General features: G+C 39.5%; 2 protein-coding genes across 2 annotated transcripts in view; both read left to right on the plus strand.

The window, feature by feature from the left end:
• The window catches only part of LOC121150518 (zinc finger protein 1 homolog), a 51,764-nt gene extending 37,254 nt beyond the window's left edge, over positions 1-14,510 (plus strand). The window contains exons 2-4 of the mRNA XM_040971442.1: positions 11,543-11,600; positions 13,314-13,440; positions 14,332-14,510. Of these exons, the coding sequence (XP_040827376.1) occupies positions 11,543-11,600; positions 13,314-13,440; positions 14,332-14,420 (274 nt within the window). The 3' untranslated portion in view covers positions 14,421-14,510. The remainder of the gene's footprint in view (positions 1-11,542; positions 11,601-13,313; positions 13,441-14,331) is intronic.
• Positions 14,511-16,130: 1,620 nt separating this feature from the next.
• Positions 16,131-18,210, plus strand: LOC121150517 (zinc finger protein 2-like). The gene is given in 2 exon segments (XM_040971441.1): positions 16,131-16,945; positions 16,948-18,210. Coding segments are annotated over 2 exon segments (1,107 nt in total). The 5' UTR covers positions 16,131-16,200; the 3' UTR covers positions 17,310-18,210.
• Positions 18,211-18,998: the final 788 nt, after the last annotated feature.

Genomic DNA, 18,998 nt, shown 5'->3' on the forward strand with positions numbered 1-18,998 from the left:
GGGTTTGGCCCACACACCCCCAAGAAAATCTACCCCCAGATATGGTTCTTGAGTACGCTACTTAATTTTATGGCCCTGAATAATATGACTCATTTCCTGATCCATCATCATGTCAGGTAATAGGATATTATACTGCTAAACAAGCCCGGATTCTTAGGTTTTGCATGGACTGGTGTTTGATGATTACAATTACTACATAGTATTTTAAGGAATTTGTGTATCAGTCTTATCCATAAAGATTATTTGGTTCCTCTCCTCCAACCTACTAGGTCTCAAAGGGAAAGTTACTCTGTTGTTGGGATTCTTTAGGATTGATTGACATCCCAGAGGTACAGTGGGTTTGACATTGAGATACCTAAGAAGCAATTCAGAGCCAAAATTACCAGAGCAGGCAGCTGTCCAGCCAGCAGGTGGAGCTTGGCGCTGAATGGCACACTGGCTGCCAGGGACAGGTCACCACTCGGGGCTCCGAGTATGGATATGATCCTGGCCTGGCACCCAGAAACAGCCAAAATGCTCCTGGAAGTGTAAATCCCCAGGTCCCAAGCTCGCCCCCTCCACAATCCCATCCATCACTCCATGATGGCGGTGGCAGGTGGGGCCTGGGTCCCCCCAGCCCTTCAAACTTCCCTCTTTGGTGTATTCACCTTGAAGGGAGCAGTCTCTGGAGTTAGGGCAGCCCCAGGACAGGTCACTGCATGAATGTGATGGCTGGAATTGTGTCTCCGAGCATGGACACGATCTTGGCCTGGAACCCACCACAAAGATTCTTAACTTTGGCATTATTAATGCTTTAGAGTTGCTAATCTTTCATTGTGCAGTCTCTTCTGTGGATTATAGGATGTTTAGGACATGGTTGGCCTTCACTCACTAGATACCAGTAGCACCTGCACATTTGTGACTGCTTAAAATGTTAAAATATCTCTGGATATTTTGAAATGGCCTCCTTGTAGCAAGATTGTCCTGGTTAACTTAGGGTGACAGTTTACAAGGTCTTTATTAGTAGGAAGTCTCTGACTCTGTGAGACTGTGCTGGAGTGATAATCAAATCTGGATATGGAGTCAGAGAAAAAAAAAATTGTGTTTGAATCCTGACTCTACTGTTTGTGGAATATTAGACTTTGGGTAAGATGTTTAGTTTGTTTGAGAATGAATCCCTAATCTGTTAAGTAGAGATGATAGTGCATAACTTTTAAGATGAGTGAAAACCAGGGAATCCATATGTATAAAGAATATGGCATGTGATAACATACTCTGTAATGTGTAACCTCATTGTGTTTACTGATATACAAAATAAAGCTGGAATTTTTAATGGTCAGAGAAATACAAACTGTCCTGTAGTTCTCTGTTAACATATGCTTTGTAGTTCTGGTTTTTCCATCACCTGTATTTCCATCTCAGTCATTCTTATATTGTACAGATGAATTATTTATGACTAAAGGCAAGAGACTGGGAAAGTGAAAAGACGAGTGGTGAGAGATCTGGAGAGAGGTTTCCTGGAGGGATCATCTATTGGAGTGCTCAAAGTACAGGCATCAGCAACTAATTTAGTTTCTTGATGTGACCATGTGGAAAATTATAAAGGACCCTGTCAGTCTCCCATCATTCTAAACTCCATTCTGCACTGGCAAGTGCCAAACGCACCTTTTGTCTTTTGCTTTGGGAGACAGTGACATTGCTTTTGTTATTCGGAAATGAGGCTGACAAAATGTAAAATTTGTTTTCTTAGGAAGCAGCTTAGAAAACAGTCAAAAGACTAGCACAATTTTCTGGTTGGCTCTTCAGTATGAATCCCTTCTGAGCTGAATCTGAACTTAGAAATAAGACCAGGCTCAGCAAGAAACGGTAGAGATCAGTTGGTTGATACTACAGATCTGACATCCCTTTTCATCCACCACATCTGTAATTCAGAGTTTCCCATGTCTACTACATGCTGGCAATTAAGAAGCTCTTGTCCAATAACAAAACAAAACACACTTGCATTTTTTTAATTGAAATTGTTCTGAGTATTGGAATTTCACTCATGTATGCAACCCTCTTTTTCTTCTGTTTGTCCTCTTCCTAATTTTTGTCACTTTCATCATAGAAACCAAGGTTAGAGATAGATACAAGAGGCCATCAAATTCATTAATTGAAGTGCATCCAAACCATTTGTGATTTTTGATGTGTTAGATTGTCCTGTCATTGAATGATTTAAGGGATGGAGCTCATTGCTACACAATGCAAGATGCTCAACTGATGAACAGTGGGTGCTAATTGTTAGAAGCACAGCTCCTTGCTCTGTTTTGCAATCAGTGATCCTTCTACAATTTTTGAGGATCTACTGTGTCCCCTTCCAAATATGAAAAGAAATATTGTTAACTCTTTCCAGTATTATTTCATTCAGTATAAGCTTTTTTCAGTTTGCTGTCACAAGCCAAAACACCAGATGTAGCAAGCCATGCAGGTTTCATTCCAACAGGGAAAATCGCCATGGGGACAAGTACAGTGGTAGAAAGAGGGAACCAAGACATCTTCTGCCATAGTGGCAGGAATGGGCTTCAGGGGAAGTAGGTTAGAGGGGGAGAGCTAGAAGAAGTATGGCAAGCATGTGGGAGTGTGCCATTATGGCTGAGGGCAGGTGTCGGGGCCATGAGGGATTGCTAGATAGGGACGTGGGTGGGCAACAAGGGGTTGGTGGATAGAACTGTTGGGGCCACAGGGAACGGGTAGGTATAGTGGTGAGCAAGGACTAGGGGGAGGAGCTGCAGTAGATTGACAGATAGGGCCTTCAGGAATGGTGCCATGAGGTTACAGTGGATTGGTTGGAATAATGTTGTGAAATTACAGTAGACTGGCAGACAACAAAATTTTAACCTTACGGGCATATGAATCTTAAGGAAGCTGAGATTTAGAGGAATGAGATATTTAAAATTGTGTTGATTCCAAGTGGCTGGGGTCTTAGGGCCAATGTTCACATCATTTTTCAGAAATAAATCTTTCAAGGAGTAGATTTTTATGATGGTGTGCTAAGTGGGTGTACATGATTAATTTAGGAAATAAATTCTTTTTTAAAAGGTTCATTAGGGCCCTGCGCGGTGGCGCAAGTGGTTAAGGTCCTCGCCTTGAACGCCTGGGATCCCACATGGGCACCGGTTCTAATCCTCTAGAAGGCAGCCCCGCTTCCCTTCCAGCTCCCTGCCTGTGGCCCGGGAGAGCAGTCAAGGACGGCCCAAAGCTTTGGGACCCTGCACCGCGTGGGAGATCCGGAGGAGCCTCCTGGCTTCAGATGGGCATAGCATTGGCCATTGCGCTCACTTGGGGAGTGAATCATCGGATGGAAGATCTTCCTCTCTGTCTCTCCTCTCTGTATATCCACCTTTCCAATAAGAAAATAATAAAAATAATAGAAAAAAAAAAGGTTCATTAGATCACTGTAGGCCTCAAGCAGGGAACTGAATGGGAAGTGGAGCATCTGGGATTAGAACCAGTGCTCAAAAGAAATCCCAGTGTGTGCAAAGTGAGGACTTTAACCACTAGGCTGCCATGTCAGGCCATTTGCTGATCTTAAGCAATGAAAACCTATTGAAAGGCAGAAAATACAGATTACTTTTATATAAAAAGCACTTGGACATAAGAGGTAGTACATTCACACGTCTCATATTTTGAAACAATTGAACAGAGCTAGAGTTTACTAGAGCTAGGTGGAAAGTTTTTTTATTAATTGGATAAAAGCCCTTTAACAATTTAAAACATGTTACAATAACATATGTCTTTTAAAACTTGCTTTAACAGAGGATCAGACTTCTATCACATGTATCAATGATAAATGCTTAGAAAATGTTGCAAATGGTAAAAAAAAACTATGATCAATTATATCAATAAAATTTTCTCTTGCAATCTTCCTCATCAAGAACACATTTCCATGTTTGTAACCTTTTTGCATCTTAATATATTAACTGACAGAGAACATGAGTTCATCTCATACATTGAAACAGTTTAAGAATTGATTATATTTTAATTTTATAGCAATTTATTCTTGATGTAAACATTGTATTTTTTAGAGAATGCTTTCAGTGTTATATTTAATTATGCACAAACATTGTTCATAATGTTCAAGAGGCTAGGTATTAAGTTTATATTCAGAAAATATCTCTGAGTCTGGCGTGATGACCTAGCGGCTAAAATTCTCACCTTAAATGTGCCAGGATCCCATAGAGGTGTGGGTTCTAATCCTGGCAGCTCTGCTTCCCATCCAGCTCCCTGCTTGTGGCCTGGGAAACAGTGGAGGACAGCAAAAGCCTTGGGTCCTTGCACCTATGTGGGATACCCAGAAGGAGAATCCTGGCTCCTGGCTTCAGATTGGCTCAGCTCTGGCCATTGCAGTCAGTTGGGGAGTGAATCATCTGCTAGAGGATCTTCCTCTCTGTCTTTTCTCCTCTCTGTATATGTGACTTTCCAATAAAAATGAATAAATCTATTCTTTTAAAAAGAAAATATCCTGCTTAAAAGTTAAACTGTAAAAATCTTTAGTTGAATATCTATTGTGTTTGGAGGTCTCAGTTACAGCAAGTTACTGAACAAATTTGTAAGTAATAGTTTTTTTTCTTTATTGTTTTTAGCTTATCTCCTATGCCAGTAAATGCATGATGGGTGGGGAAGAGACAAAGATAAGAGATGAGGAAGGAGAGTGCAGTGAGGGACAGACCAAGAAAGCAGTGGGTGAGAGCAGAAGAATGGCAAGGTAACTTTATAGTATAGAGGTGAGTATTGGGAGCGCAGGGCTGCAGGCTTGGCAGATGCAGATGTAAGTAGACAAAGGGGATAAGTACCACAGAGCATTGGTGAATAGAGCTGTCAGGTACCACGTCATAAAGTACACGGGATTGGCAGAGAATATCGTTTAAGCCTAAAGGGCTTGAAGCTTACATTTGTGAGGCCCTAAGGTGTTCAAGACCTAGGAGACGCAGGTATTTAAGGTGGCACATCTGTGTTAGTGTCCACTGTTCTAGTTAGTCCTTACAATAAAGTATTTAATAGATATAAATTTTCCAAAGATATAGAATAACAATATTGCTTATTGAACAAAGTGAATAATGATTCTTTATGAACAGCTGGCTTATGCTGTAGGCACAAGGACAATTGACTTTAATGATGTGGTTTAAGTGACAGATTTTTAAAATGGGTTAATGCAAGGATGAATATGGGTCCCAGTCATGTGAGGTGTTCAAACTGTAGATAACTTACAGTGCCATAAGCAAGATCTGAGATACATAAAAGTAGGCATAGCCAGAGGCACATAGGGCTAGATACAGGAGGAGACAGACAAGACTTGTTAGTATAGGTTTCTGAAACCGAAGAAAGAATACAGAGCATGCCAGATAAACTGGCACAGTAAATGGGGTCCTGTTTTCATTTATAGTGAATTCATTTATAGCCTCAAGTGTTTGAGTATACTAAAAATCAGCTATTGTGACAATTCATTAACAGCTACCCAGGATGGGGCAAGACCACCCAGTGTCATCCAAAGATCCGTCTCATCTACTTTCTTCTATTCCTCAACTTCCCCACTCTAATTGGTGGTCCTCATGGGCATGCATCCCTCTCGTATGTAAATATCAAAAATAAGATTTACTTATTTTTAAATTTGTTTTTATTGGAGATTCAGATGTACAGAGAGGAGGAAAGACAGAGAGGAAGATCTACTATCCACTGATGCACTCTCCAACTGGTTGCAATGGCAGAGTTGAACCGATCTGAAGCCAGGATCCAAGAGCTTCTTCTGGGTCTCCCACATAGGTGTAGGGTCCCAAGGTCCTGAGCCATCCTTTACTGCTATCCCAGGCCACAAGCAGGGAGCTGGGTGGGAACCAGGGTGCCAGGACATGGACTAGCACCCATATCTGACCTGGCATGTGCAAGATGAAGACTTTAGCCACTAGGCTACTGAAACAGACCCATAAAATTTACTTATTTCTAAAAAAGAACATATGAGGTTTAAGGATCCAGGCCAGGAGACTTGGCATGCACTGGACCCCATGCCCCAGGGACTCACATGAGCAACATCCACCATGCAGATGGGGCCCAGGAGCTGAGCCCTGTGATCTGAGCCCCACTGGACCCCTGCCCTTGAGGCCCAGACCCAGCATCCAGTGTACAAGCAGATTCAAGGACCTAGAACACATGACCTGGCCTCCACCTGACCCTGCACACATTTTGTAAGAAGGCCCAAGGACCTGGGCTATGCAACCCTGACATCACCAGACCCCTGTCCCTGGAGCTCACAGACCTGGCACTCACCATGCAGGTGGGTCCAAGGTGATGCAGATCTCACCGGACCTCCCCTCCCCAGGACTCATGAACCCAGCATTTCCCTGCATGTGGGCTCGAGGGAGGACTGGGCTAGACTACGTGGACCTCACTAACCTTCTGTCCCTGAGGCTCAAGGACCCAGCACCCACTGTGCATGCAGGCTTAAGGACCTCAACCAGGTTACTTGAATACCACTGGATCAGGCACCCACCACACAGGTGAGCCCAAGGACCCCGACCATGTAATGCTGGTCCTGCTGAAACCCCCGTCCCCTAGGGGCTCACAGACCCAGCATCCAACACACAGACTGGCCAAAGGACCCAGGCCAGTTGACCCAGGTCCTGTCAGACCACCGCTCCCAAGCCTCACAGTTACTGTCTTTCCACCCCTAGACTGACGTGGCTTGCCTCACCTTGGCATCAACCAGTGGGTGCTTCAGCATGGGTCAGTCCGGCCTACCCACAGTTCAGCTCCTGTTGATTGGTGATACATTCCAGGTGGTTGTGGACAGCCCCAGCTCCTCCTGCAAGCTGGTTCTCAGATCTGCCAGTGGAGTTCTAATTGCCTGTTGCTGTAGCCTAGTGGCTAAACCCTTGTATATGCTTGAATCACATTTGGGTACCAATTAATGTCCCAGATGTTCTACTTCCCATGCAGCTCCCTGCTGGTGGGCTCGGAAAGGAGTAGAGAATAGCCCAAAGCCTTGGGAATGTGCACCTGCATTAGAGACCAGAAAGAAGCTTTTGGCCACTGGCTTCAGATCAGTTCAGCTCCAGCCATTGCAGTCACTTGGAGAGTGAATGAGCAGGGATGGAGACCTTTGTCTCTTCTCTGCAAATCCTTTTTCAATACTTTGGATTGTGTGAATACAATAAATTTATAATGCGGTTTTTCTTATTTAGTATGTTATCCATTACTGACAGGCAAAAGTGCTTCAGATTTTAGCATGAATCAGTTTTCGAATATTTAAATATTTAATTTTTTTGGAAAGCCAGATATAAAGAGGAGAGACACAGGGTGATCTTCCATCCATTCGTTCACTCCCCAAGTGGCCTCAACGGTAGGAGCTGTACCCATCCAAAGGCAGGATACAGGAGTTTCTTCTGATTCTCCCATGCAGGTACAGGGTCCTGAGGCTTTAGGCCATCCTCTACTGCTTTCTGAGGCCACAAGCAGGAACCTGGCTGGGACAGGAACTGGCTGGATGGTACACAAACCAGCTGCAGTATGGGATTCCAGCGCATGTAAGATGAGGACTTTAACCACTAGAATACCACAGCAGTCCGAGTTTCAAGTGTTTAAATATATATAAACCATTTTACTACTACTAATAAAATCCTTAGTATGAATAAATCAAACTAGAGTACCCAAATACCTGAAAAAACATTTATCCTTATAAGAGGATTCTGTGTTGAGAGTGTTGAATAGGCAGTAGACATAAACAAAGCAACTGGGTATCAGATGTGATCTATCCCAAGCAGCAGCAAAACCTGCTGTATCATGACATTCAATCCTCTAAGTCTGATGGTTTTCTCCAGCTGTTGCTATAATATAAGTATTTAATGAGGTAAAGTAAAAATACATTTCAAACTATGTTGCTGTCATATTTATAGATGTCCTATGGGCCAAAGCAAATGAAATGGCAAAGTCAAGTGTCATTGAAGGTTTAAGAGCTGGGAAGTGACATTGAAGTCTTAGGAAGTTTCAGTTGGAGCAGTTACTAGAAAGTTGTAGAGAGTAAATATGTATTATATCAATTTTTCCCGTATAAGTGCAGATACAATTACTCTAATTGAAAAAGTCTGCTTTCAACATTTTTAATATTAGCAATAAATGTTCTAATGAAAGTCCTTATATGGAGTCCTATGCAGCTCATCTACAAAAACAAATACTTAATACCCCTAATTATTTTTGAGTAGCATAAATTTCAGTGACAATATTTTTTTATGGTATGTTGTAATTTGAACAGTGGTTGAGAAAAATAACTAAGTGCTTGGCAGTAATATTTTTAATTTTAAGTAAGTATAAAACGTTTGCTTTAGACAGTAGAAAGTTTTCACTTTCAACAGAATCAAGGTGGTGGAATAGGGTAAGAACATGTTTAAATGGACAGGAAAACATTTAATCAGGATGAAGCAGAGAGGACATATTTCAGGAAATAGGAAAGGACAGAACAACAATAGCAAGAGCAGAGGAGTATCTGGAGACTGACAGACACAGGAAAGCAGTGGGAACAAAGGTGTAGTGTTGCAGTGAATGATACTCGAGCGGCATTCAGCTAATGGCAATCTGAACTCTGCCAGCAGCTGGAACTCCACCAGCAACCAGGTAGGAAGGGACTTTCACTGGGAAATTGGGAGGTGAACCCAGACAAAGAACTGTCCATCCTGCTGGTCCATTTGATTTGACCAGGAGCAGAGACTGAGGAGCAGATCTCAGATGGGCAGTGTGAGAACAGGGTGGATTTCAGGGCCCAATAAGCCCCCTAGAGCTGAATTGGGCCCCATTTTGCATAAGAGGGCAAAAACAAGGGAAAGGACTAAGCATTTGCTGAGCTGGGAGTGAGCTCATTTCTGACTCAGTGAACTGCATCCGCGTGGCATTCTACAGGTTCCCCCCGGGGCAGGTCTGGGTAGCCCTCGGATCAGATGGCCAGCAGATCAAGAACTGTAATGCTGGTACATCAGGCACCATTTTGTACACTGTGGCAATAGCTTTAAAACATCAGGGGACAACAGTGAACCGTGCATGTGCTGAGTTCGTGAGAACTCACTGAGGTGAGTGGATTGAACTGGCCCCGCAGGAAAATAGTACTGACTATGGCATCGTATGGGTCTAAATAGGTCTGTGGGGTACCCAGACCTAATGTCCAAGAGGTTTTGATAAGATCAGCGCCACCAACAACCTAATTATATAGGACAACTGGTGTCTCTCATCCTGGAACCTACTCCAACTATAAGTGGGAGAAAGCTTGCAGAGACAATGGTGCAGCCTCAGCATGGTATCACAGGAGGTAGAGAGTGGTGAGCCAGGAGCTGGGGCTGTGGAGACCATGGTGGAAATCTGACATAAGAACCCAGACCTGGAACATGCTGGAGGTTGTGGCACAAGTGGCTGCAAGCAAAAGTTGTATACCAACTGCAATAAGTAGAGTTAAACTGTATACCTGAGTGTGAAGCAGCTTAGAAACCTGCCCCAAGGAGAAGAAGACTCTGCTAACCAGAAGTACAATGACCAAGAGCAAAAGAAGAGACAAAGGCACAATGAATATTACTGAAAACTCCCCTGCAAAGGAGCAAAGCCCTGTGCCAACCTCAGAGTTCATGAAGAAGACATCTAAAAAAATGGGGGACACAGAATCCATAAGACTCATTTTAAAGATTCTGATCAAAAATGAGAAGCTCAAGCAAGAGTTCAAAGAATTTAAGGAAGCAGTAAAGCAAATCAAGGCTGGAATATCAGAAATTAAGAACACAGTAGAGCAAATTAAAAATACAATGGAGAGTCTCCAAAATAGAATGAAGCAAGCAGAAGAAAAAATCTCAGAATTGGAAGATATTTCCTGTCTCGAGGGGGAAGCAAACAAAAAGCTGGAAGCAGAGCTGGATCAGGCCAAAAAAGTATTAAAGAACTGAAAGACACTATTAAGAGGCCAAATATATGAGTTATGGGAGTCCCAGAAGGTGCAGAAAGAGAAGCTGAGTTTGCAAATGTATTTAATGAAATAATCAAGGAAAGTTTCCCTAATCTGGAGAAAGAATTGGGAAACAAGATCCAGGAGGGGCACAGAACTCCCAGTAGGCTTGATCAAAAGTGATTTTCCCCAAGACACATGATCATCAAGCTCTTTTTAATTGAACAGAAGGAAAAGATCCCTTAAATATGCACATGAAAAAAAAATCAACTGACATATAAAGGAATGCCAATTAAACTCACAGGAGATCTCTCACAGGAAACTCTACAGGCAAGAAGAGAATGGAGTCACAATATTCCAGACTCTGAAAGAAAAAAATTGTCAGGCTAGGATAACATATCCAGCAAAGCTTTCTTTTGTCTTTGAAAAGGAAATCAAATTGTTCCACAGAAAAGAAATGTTAAAAGAATTTGCCTCTTTCAAACCTGCCCAACCCAAAGGCAAATGGGAAGAACATCCACCAAAACCAAAGGCAAATGGGAAGAACATCCCAATAAAATGACAACAGAAGATTAAACCAATGAACAACCCATTTCTAAAATGAGAGGACCAAAGTATCATCCGTGCATATTAAACTCTGAATGTGAATGGCTTAAACTCAATTAAATGTCATAGCTTAGTAGACTGGATTGAAAAACAAAACCCATCTGTTTATAGTCTGGAGGAGACACGCTTAACAAAGATCACCAGAAAATATATTGCATGTGTTTTGTTGTTTTCTATTGGTTTCATCTCTTCAAAATACTTTCTTCTGATTAAATCATGTAATGGCTCATAGATCATGCAGTGATATCATTTTCTTCAAGAAGGTTCTTGATTTTCACTTCTTCAGCTACACGTTAGCCTTTCTATTGTTGATTTTGTATCATAACTTTTCATTTAAGGGGATGTACAGTAGTTGTGTAATGGAGACTGTCATATATAGTAACGTGTGATTGAACTTCATGGCATTGTACATTCCTATTTTTCTTTCTATTGTTGATTTTGTATCATGACTATTTAAGGGGATGTACAATAGCCTTGCAATGGAGACTCACATCCAGATGTGAGGATGCAGTGTGGTATGCATTTCTTCTTCCAGACAAAGATGGACTTACAATGAAACTGTTTACTATATTTTGACAATAAGATGCTGGACTCTCTGCCATTTTCCATGCCAGCAATGATGGACATATGAATGTGTATGAAGAACTATATGTTAATAATGATATAGAGGTATTAGGTGGGGGGAGGGAATTTTGGAGGTGATGAGCAAATTTGGAACTGTATCATAAAAGATAATAATAATAGAGTGCAAAAAAATGTTTGCTTTAAGCTAATAACAACTTGAATTTAATCACTGTCAATTATTGAATTTGTTTATGCTGTTTCTAGGATGGCTTCGTGGCACTTGTCATCTGTAATGCACTATTCTTGCCCAGGAAATTGGATAGCCTTTATTTCTCTGGCCGTTGTGTCTGGTTCCTGCCTTGACATTACTTACACAATAGGAAATAATAAGGAAACTTGAGAAAGCAAAACCAATTTGTAACTTCCTCTGTGCACCTTTTCTTCCAGGTGTTTCACTGAAACACACTACATGCTTCCAAGTCTAGAGAACACAAACACACTTTCAGTAAGTTGTATGTTTATGTCTCAGCTTGTTTTACATTGTGCTGTAGAAGCTTTATGATGGTTTTCTTAATCTGATACAAAGAAATAAGTATGAGAGGAAGAAGGTAAGATTGTCATAACTAGACATTGGAGCAGTTAAATCTGATTCAAATTTTCCCTCCAAGTTTTCTGATGATATAACTAAGATATTTATTACATGATTCAAATTAAAAGTAAGAATTTATTAATTATTGAGGGATATCAAGTTTAAAATGGTGTTTATTGATGTTACAGATGATATAAAGAACATCATTCAGTTCCAACCTGAAAATAGCCACTCAGCATTTGGGAGTAGTAAGAGTTTCCAAATATAAAAATAGTTTTCAAGTTTTCAATTTTGCTTTTTGAAATTGCTGAAATGGTATGGTGCCTAGCAGCATTTGGAGGTTTTTATTTATTTTAAAAACTGAGTTAGCTACTTGTTACAAAAAGCTAGTTCTGAATGAGGCTGAAGTTCACTGTAATTAAAATATTAGCTTAATTTAATTGTGTTTTCATAAAAAGAAAAAAATAGAAAAAAGAAAGGATTTTAATATATACATTCTCCAAAGTAAAAAACAAAAAATCACATATGTATTTAAATCCAGAGTAAGCTGTATTAACTCTTCACTCATTTGTGTAAGTTTAATTTAAAAATTTTTTCCAATATTTCATTTTTTAAGTTGAAATAGGAAAATTGAATTTTATTAATGTCACTTTATACATTTTTAAAATATCAGCTTGTTTGAGAAAAATATCATGAATCATTTTCTCACTATTCTATCCATTATTAATCATGTGTCTTTCTTATCTAATCTTGCATGTAATTTAGCTCAATGTTCATATTTATATGTACAGATTACACAGTGAGCTCATAATTATTTGATAAAATGATCTTACAGAGTGATAAAGGAATTGCATTGTAACTTCAGAATTTCAAATACAATGTAGGACAAGATGTTTTTAATTTTGTTTTTACCTTATGTTGCCATACAGATTGTAAAGTAATCTGTGTCTTTAGAAGATGCAAAATAAACATGCGAAGAATAGTTCTCCTGAGCTGAAGCTTTAGTCATATCCTTCACAAGACTGAACATGAGACATTCATGGATACAAATTCTGTTGTTAATGTATGGTTTTTAACACAGAACAGACTCACTTCCTAATCCTATGCCTTAAGTGAGTGATCCAGAAAACTTTACCCCGCTTTGTAGCTGAGAAATCAGTAGAGAAGACACCAATATATCTTTCTTATAAGAAGAAATTCTACAGAAAGTGAATATGGGGGAACATGGCAGTTGGAAATCACTCAGCTTACTATTACAGGCACTAAATTTATATTTTTGCTCAGTGTTAAAATGCTTATATATTTTAATTTAATTGAAAAGCAGAGTGGCAATAACAGTGACAAACAGAGTGATATCTTCTACTTGCAGATTTATTCTAATGATACCTTCTATATTTAATGAAAATCAGAGTCATTAGAGGAAAGAATCTGCAACAAAATAATAAGGGATAGTCTATTGTAGTTTTGGAATTGCAAAAGTAATGCAGAATGAGTATTTTCATTTTGCTTTTAATCTATAATGCCATATAGATTATAAATTAAGCTGCATTCATATAAGCTGCAAATCAAACATACGTGGAAGAATGTACTGCCAGTGATCCAGAACTGAGGAGACATGTGTTGTTGCAGGTGTTGGTGTCATTTGAAGATGTGGCTGTGGACATTACCCAGGAGGAGTGGCAGATCATGGACAATACTCAGAGGACCCTGTACAGGGATGTGATGCTTGAGACCTATAGCAATCTGCTGTTCGTGGGTGAGTGATAATCTGTCATGCCCAAGCAGAATACTTTCTTTATATTTGACAAATTAAAGAAGAACTTATAAAGTTTAGTATCTAGTAGGACTAGTATTTGAGGCTTTAAAGAATCTTAATATCTATTCTTCAGATAATGATTCATATTAGCCATTTTGTGACTCAGATTCTAGATCCAATCTTTTCTTCTTTAAGCTCCAAGATAGTGATTTCACAAAATCGCTATTATTTTCAATTAACAGGGTATCACATAACAAAACCTGATGTGATCTTCAAGTTGGAACAAGAATCAGTACCATGGACTGCGGAAAAATCTGTACCCCAGCAACTTTCAGGTAGGGCAGTACATACTGGGAAGCGAAATTGATATGTATCTCAGTAAATATTCATTGAAATTCATGTTGATTTTTTTTTTATGTTTCTTCCAAAATCAGGTTATGTCATGCATGAGACAAAGGCACTCTACAGTCTCCATATACAGTTTTATTCTAACAATGCTTTCAAATGTTAAAATTGATCAACCTGAAACCAAAAATGTAGAGCTAAATATTGACCTTTTACATGATCCCTGCAAGATAAGACAAACTGGAACTGTTATGCGATGTAATGCATTACAAGCATTAGTTTGAATTGCTGTACCATATTTTCTGTCCTACTCCACATCAACTTAAAATATAAAATCTCAAGTAATTGAAAATTGAAAAAGAAACCCTATTTATTGTATTAATGTATTAACTTAAAAAGTGTAATGATCATAAATGTGTGCATTTTTTGAATATTAAAATCTGTTATATCTAGATTGGCAAGAAACATCATTGTCTTACTTGAGCATTTGAAAAGAGATACTTAGATGTGATTCACAGATATGGTTACTCTTTTTCCTCTTTTCAGATCCTTACACAAAGAATGAGCTGCTTGGAACTAATCCAGAAAATCAAGAAACCACTTTCAGGCAAGTTGTAATAACAAAAATTGTATAACTTCAAAAAGAGTTGCATTGGCAAAGATGATTAATTTAAGCTCTGGCCATAATTGACGCGTGCTATGAAAAGCTATGGAGAGGAAATTGTATAAAAAAGAAAGTAGAAATATGTCTCTTTTTTTTGTTTATTTGAGAGAAGTTTTATTTGCAGAGTTACCAGGTGAATGTAGAAAGCAGAGGGAATGGAAAAGGACCACCTCAGAGAGGAAGAGATAGATGGGGGATACCTGTTGAGTGGAGAGAGGGAGATGCACCATTTTTCAGAAGGGTCTTGGATTTTTAAGTGTTGTATGACTCCTCCTTGTCTGAGGAGGAACCTGTGGGAAGACATTTCCCATTTGTTGTCTCTCAATCAATAGCTCCTATTGTGTAGTTTCAAATGTACTCCTCCTGTTCTATTGCTGTACAGGTCTCAGATTTTGGAAGCCACATGGGTGATAGAACTGAGACAGGAGTCAAAATAAAGAAACTGGTCTTAGTTCGTCTCAGGGGTGTAGGGAGAGTCATCAGAGGTGCATATGAGTCAGTTCAAATAATCAAAACCAAGCATAATACTTGTCGGAGTGCCATGAGCCAGTCCTCCTTCACTAAGGATAAACCAACATGAAACATGAGAAAGAAGCTTGGCACTTGGGTACCATGCCAGGTCATCAGCATTCAGAATTCACCCAGGGAGTTTCCCATCATGCAAAAAAGTAGCCTCTGAGAGGGACTGTCAGTCCTCCACCAGGTTTCTTCGAAACACACACCCAGAGCCATACTCCCAAAGGAGAAATTGAGATGATAGGAAACAGCAATTCATCCCCCTTAAAAAAAGAACCTATTTGGAGTTTCAACCAGAGCTAGGTGGTGGACAGTGGATGGGGTGGAGGGATCCATCTTTATGCAGAACCATGGGGTATCAAGAGTCATTTTCAAGGTTCAGTCCCACTTGAGGGAAAGCACACCAACACGGTAAATTCTTTCTGTTGAGTCAAGCAACATGACTGGTATAAGAAGCCATTTCATGCCCTGTATTGGACACCAGAGAAAATGTTACCAGGAATCTCAGTGGCTGTTTCCTCAGCTTAGTATGGGAACAGAAACTGGGACTCAGTTGCTTACAGAAGGTTTGCTTCTGAAGCGACCAGGTGAACTTGGAAGAAGAGGGGAGGTGGGAAGTGTGTCCCAGGAAAGACTCAGAGATGGGGTACCTTTTGAAGAGAGGAAAGGACACCATAGTTTATTTCAAAATGTGTTTTTTTCCTAGGAAGCCTGATGAAATGTCACTTGAGAAAAAGCATGCCTCTAATGTTCCTGAGAACAAACTCCAATTTGCAGAAAAGCTCAGTCAGCATGACAAGATGTACACTTGTAAGCAATCTTTTGAACACAATGGAAAAGAAAAAACTTTCAGCACGAAGATGTTCCTTAAGTGTAAGAAAATTTGTATCAAAGACCCATTTAATGACCCTATCATTGTAGGAGAAACAATTCAGGTTGACAAGAAAATGTTCCATAGCAATCCTTATTTTGTCAAGCATCAACAAACACACTCAGGAAAGAAACTCCATGAACCTTTCAAGAGTGAGAAATGTCCTATTTATAAAAGAGATCTCAAAATAAATCAGATAATCCAAATAGCGAAAAGTCACTATATATGTGGCTACTGCAAACAGTCTTTTAGCTGTAACTCTAGCTTAATCACCAAGAAGTGCAGTGAAATTGGAGAAAATTTCTCTGTGTGCAATAAATGTAGCAAAAATATTTACCAGAAGTCAGAATTCACTAGAGAGAAGATGCTTCCCACTGAGGAGAAACCGTATGATTGTAATGAACCTGTAAGATCCTTTTGCACTCAATCAGGTCTCCTTACACATCAGAGAATTCACACAGCGGGAAAATCATACAATTGTAATGAATGTGAGAAATCTTTTTGTCAGAAGTCATCCCTAATCAGACATCAGAGAATCCACACAGGGGGAAAACCTTATGAATGTAGGGAATGTGGAAAAGCCTTTTGCCAGCAGTCCAGTCTCATTGTACATCAGAGAATCCACACAGGGGAAAAACCTTATAAATGTAGTGAATGTGGAAAAGCTTTTTGTCGGAAGTCACACCTAACTGTGCATCAGAGAATCCACACAGGAGAGAAACCTTACAAATGCAGTGAATGTGGAAAAGCTTTTTGTCGGAAGTCACAGCTAAGCATACATCAGAAAATCCGCACAAGGGAAAAAGCTTATGAATGTATTGATTGTGGAAAAAGTTTTTATTCAAAGTCACACCTAACTGTGCATCAGAGAATCCACACAGGGGAAAAACCTTATGAATGCAGTGAATGTGGAAAACGTTTTTATTCGACGTCACAGCTTATCACACATCAGAGAATTCACGCAGGAGTAAAAGCTTATAAATGTACTGAATGTGGAAAAGGATTTTGTCGGAAGGCACACCTAATCCGACATCAGAAAATTCACACAGGAGAAAAACCTTATAAATGTACTGAGTGTGGAAAAGGTTTTTGTCAGAAGTCACACCTAATCGACATCAGAGGATTCACACAGGGGAAAAACCTTATGAATGCAGTGTATGTGGAAAAGCCTTTTGCCAGCAGTCCGGTCTCATTGTACATCAGAGGATTCACACAGGGCAAAAACCTTATAAATGTAGTGAATGTGGAAAAGCCTTTTGCCAGCAGTCCAGTCTCATTGTACATCAGAGGATTCACACAGGGGAAAAGCCTTTTAAATGTAGTGAATGTGGAAAAGCATTTTGTCAAAAGCCATCCCTAATTAAACACCAGAGAATACACACAGGAGAAAAAGCGTATGAATGCAGTGAATGTGGAAAAGTGTTTTGCCGTAAAAAAGACCTAATCAATCATCATAGAGTTCACACAAGATAAAAACTTTTTCAGTATGACGAGTATGGAAAATCTTTTTGTTAGCAGGCAGTTATTGCATAAACTAAGTCACATGCCTGAAGAAATGTTGAAAAACTCATACACAAAAAACATTGATTGCACTAGAAAGCAAAAACTAACATGAGGTCACAGTTCACTAATATATCCATAAGGAGCAACAAAAATATTGCATTGCCTAAAAACAATCATATTTTCTGAAGTCAATTCTCTGCAGATCCTATGAAGCTAAGAAAAACAAAAGTATGTAAACAGAAAAAACTAGCTAGTATAAAGCTACTCTCAGTCAAATCGTATAAAGTCCAAATCAAGCATTAGTAAATTACAGATAGGATACATTGTAAAATTGCAGTAGGATGTGTGAAAGTCTCAACAATTGTCAAATAATAAACATGAGGTGTGTCATATTTCTGAAGAAGGCTATGTGTTGCTAAAATATTTGAAATGGAATCTACCTGATGTAATTTTGTTGTAAATAAGTTCTGCTTTCACATTTTAATTTTGAAAATAAATATTCTGTGTATAACACTTGTTTTGAATTCCATATAGCATTTATGCAGTTATCTAGTATAGCTTTTTTTATAGTGCTAATTCACAAATATTCTATAATAGATTAATATGGGACTCACAAATATCAACCGATGCATGTGGCAATTGTAATGCTAATAACCCAGTTTTAAAGGATGAATTTTTTGTTCAGAATGGGGAGTGATTCATTTGTGACATCTGGCAAACTGGATCACTTTTGGCCCTTGTCTAATTATTGCATACTTTTAGAGGTACATGCAAGAGGCATAAGAATTGTTTGGCATCTGACTTGTGATATGATAATGGCCACTGCAGTTTAAATATCAGCTGCCACAACTACTGTCACGTTCATGCTGATTTCCTGCACCATGGCTTCCGACAGCAAGCTTCTTGCCAATGAATGCCAACCTGTGCCTAATGTCTTTCAAATATGAGGATGAACATCAGATCCAGCCCTATAAGATAGTTGTGTAAGGTTCTGGTTATCCTACTGTGGCAACCGAGGGCACAATTGGTTCATGTCCTAGCTGATTCAGTTTTGACCTATCTCCTAACTTTTGGCTTCACACCAGCTCAACTACTTTTGTTGCAATCATTTGGGATTTGAATCAATGGAATAAAGGTGCCTCTCTGCTTCTGTCTCTATTATAATTCCATGTTCAGATGAATTAAGAAATGTTATTTTAAGCATGGGCATCATGACTGATGCTGAGGTAAGTGAAATATTTAGTATTAAGCTCATTGGCATGGTCCCATCTGTGAAAGCCTTGACTACTTCTATTACTTATTTAGAGACATGTCCCTATCAAGGTCCAAAATGCTCAGCATCAAATACAAGAGAGGCCTCTTTTTCTGCAGAATGTATCATGTAACATATTATCAATGCCTTTAATTCCAGGATGAAGTTTGTGCACATCTAAGTTGTTTCCACCAGCATTCTCATGTGAGCCCCTAGCTGTGATTCCACTGATATTGATACTGACTAGATCCTGGCCAAGGTCCTCCCTAGGAACACACCTCAGAGAGACTACTGTGCAGTGAGATTTATTTAATGTTTTGCAGTTTCCCTTTTCAAACATTTCCAATTGCTCTGACAGTATTCTAATGTCCTTTGATTCTTCTCATTGCCTCCTAGAAAGGTGGAAT

Source organism: Ochotona curzoniae, unplaced genomic scaffold, assembly GCF_017591425.1.
Source record: "Ochotona curzoniae isolate NIBS_2020 unplaced genomic scaffold, NIBS_Ocur_1.0 contig_2157, whole genome shotgun sequence".
In the NCBI taxonomy this organism is placed as follows: domain Eukaryota; kingdom Metazoa; phylum Chordata; class Mammalia; order Lagomorpha; family Ochotonidae; genus Ochotona; species Ochotona curzoniae.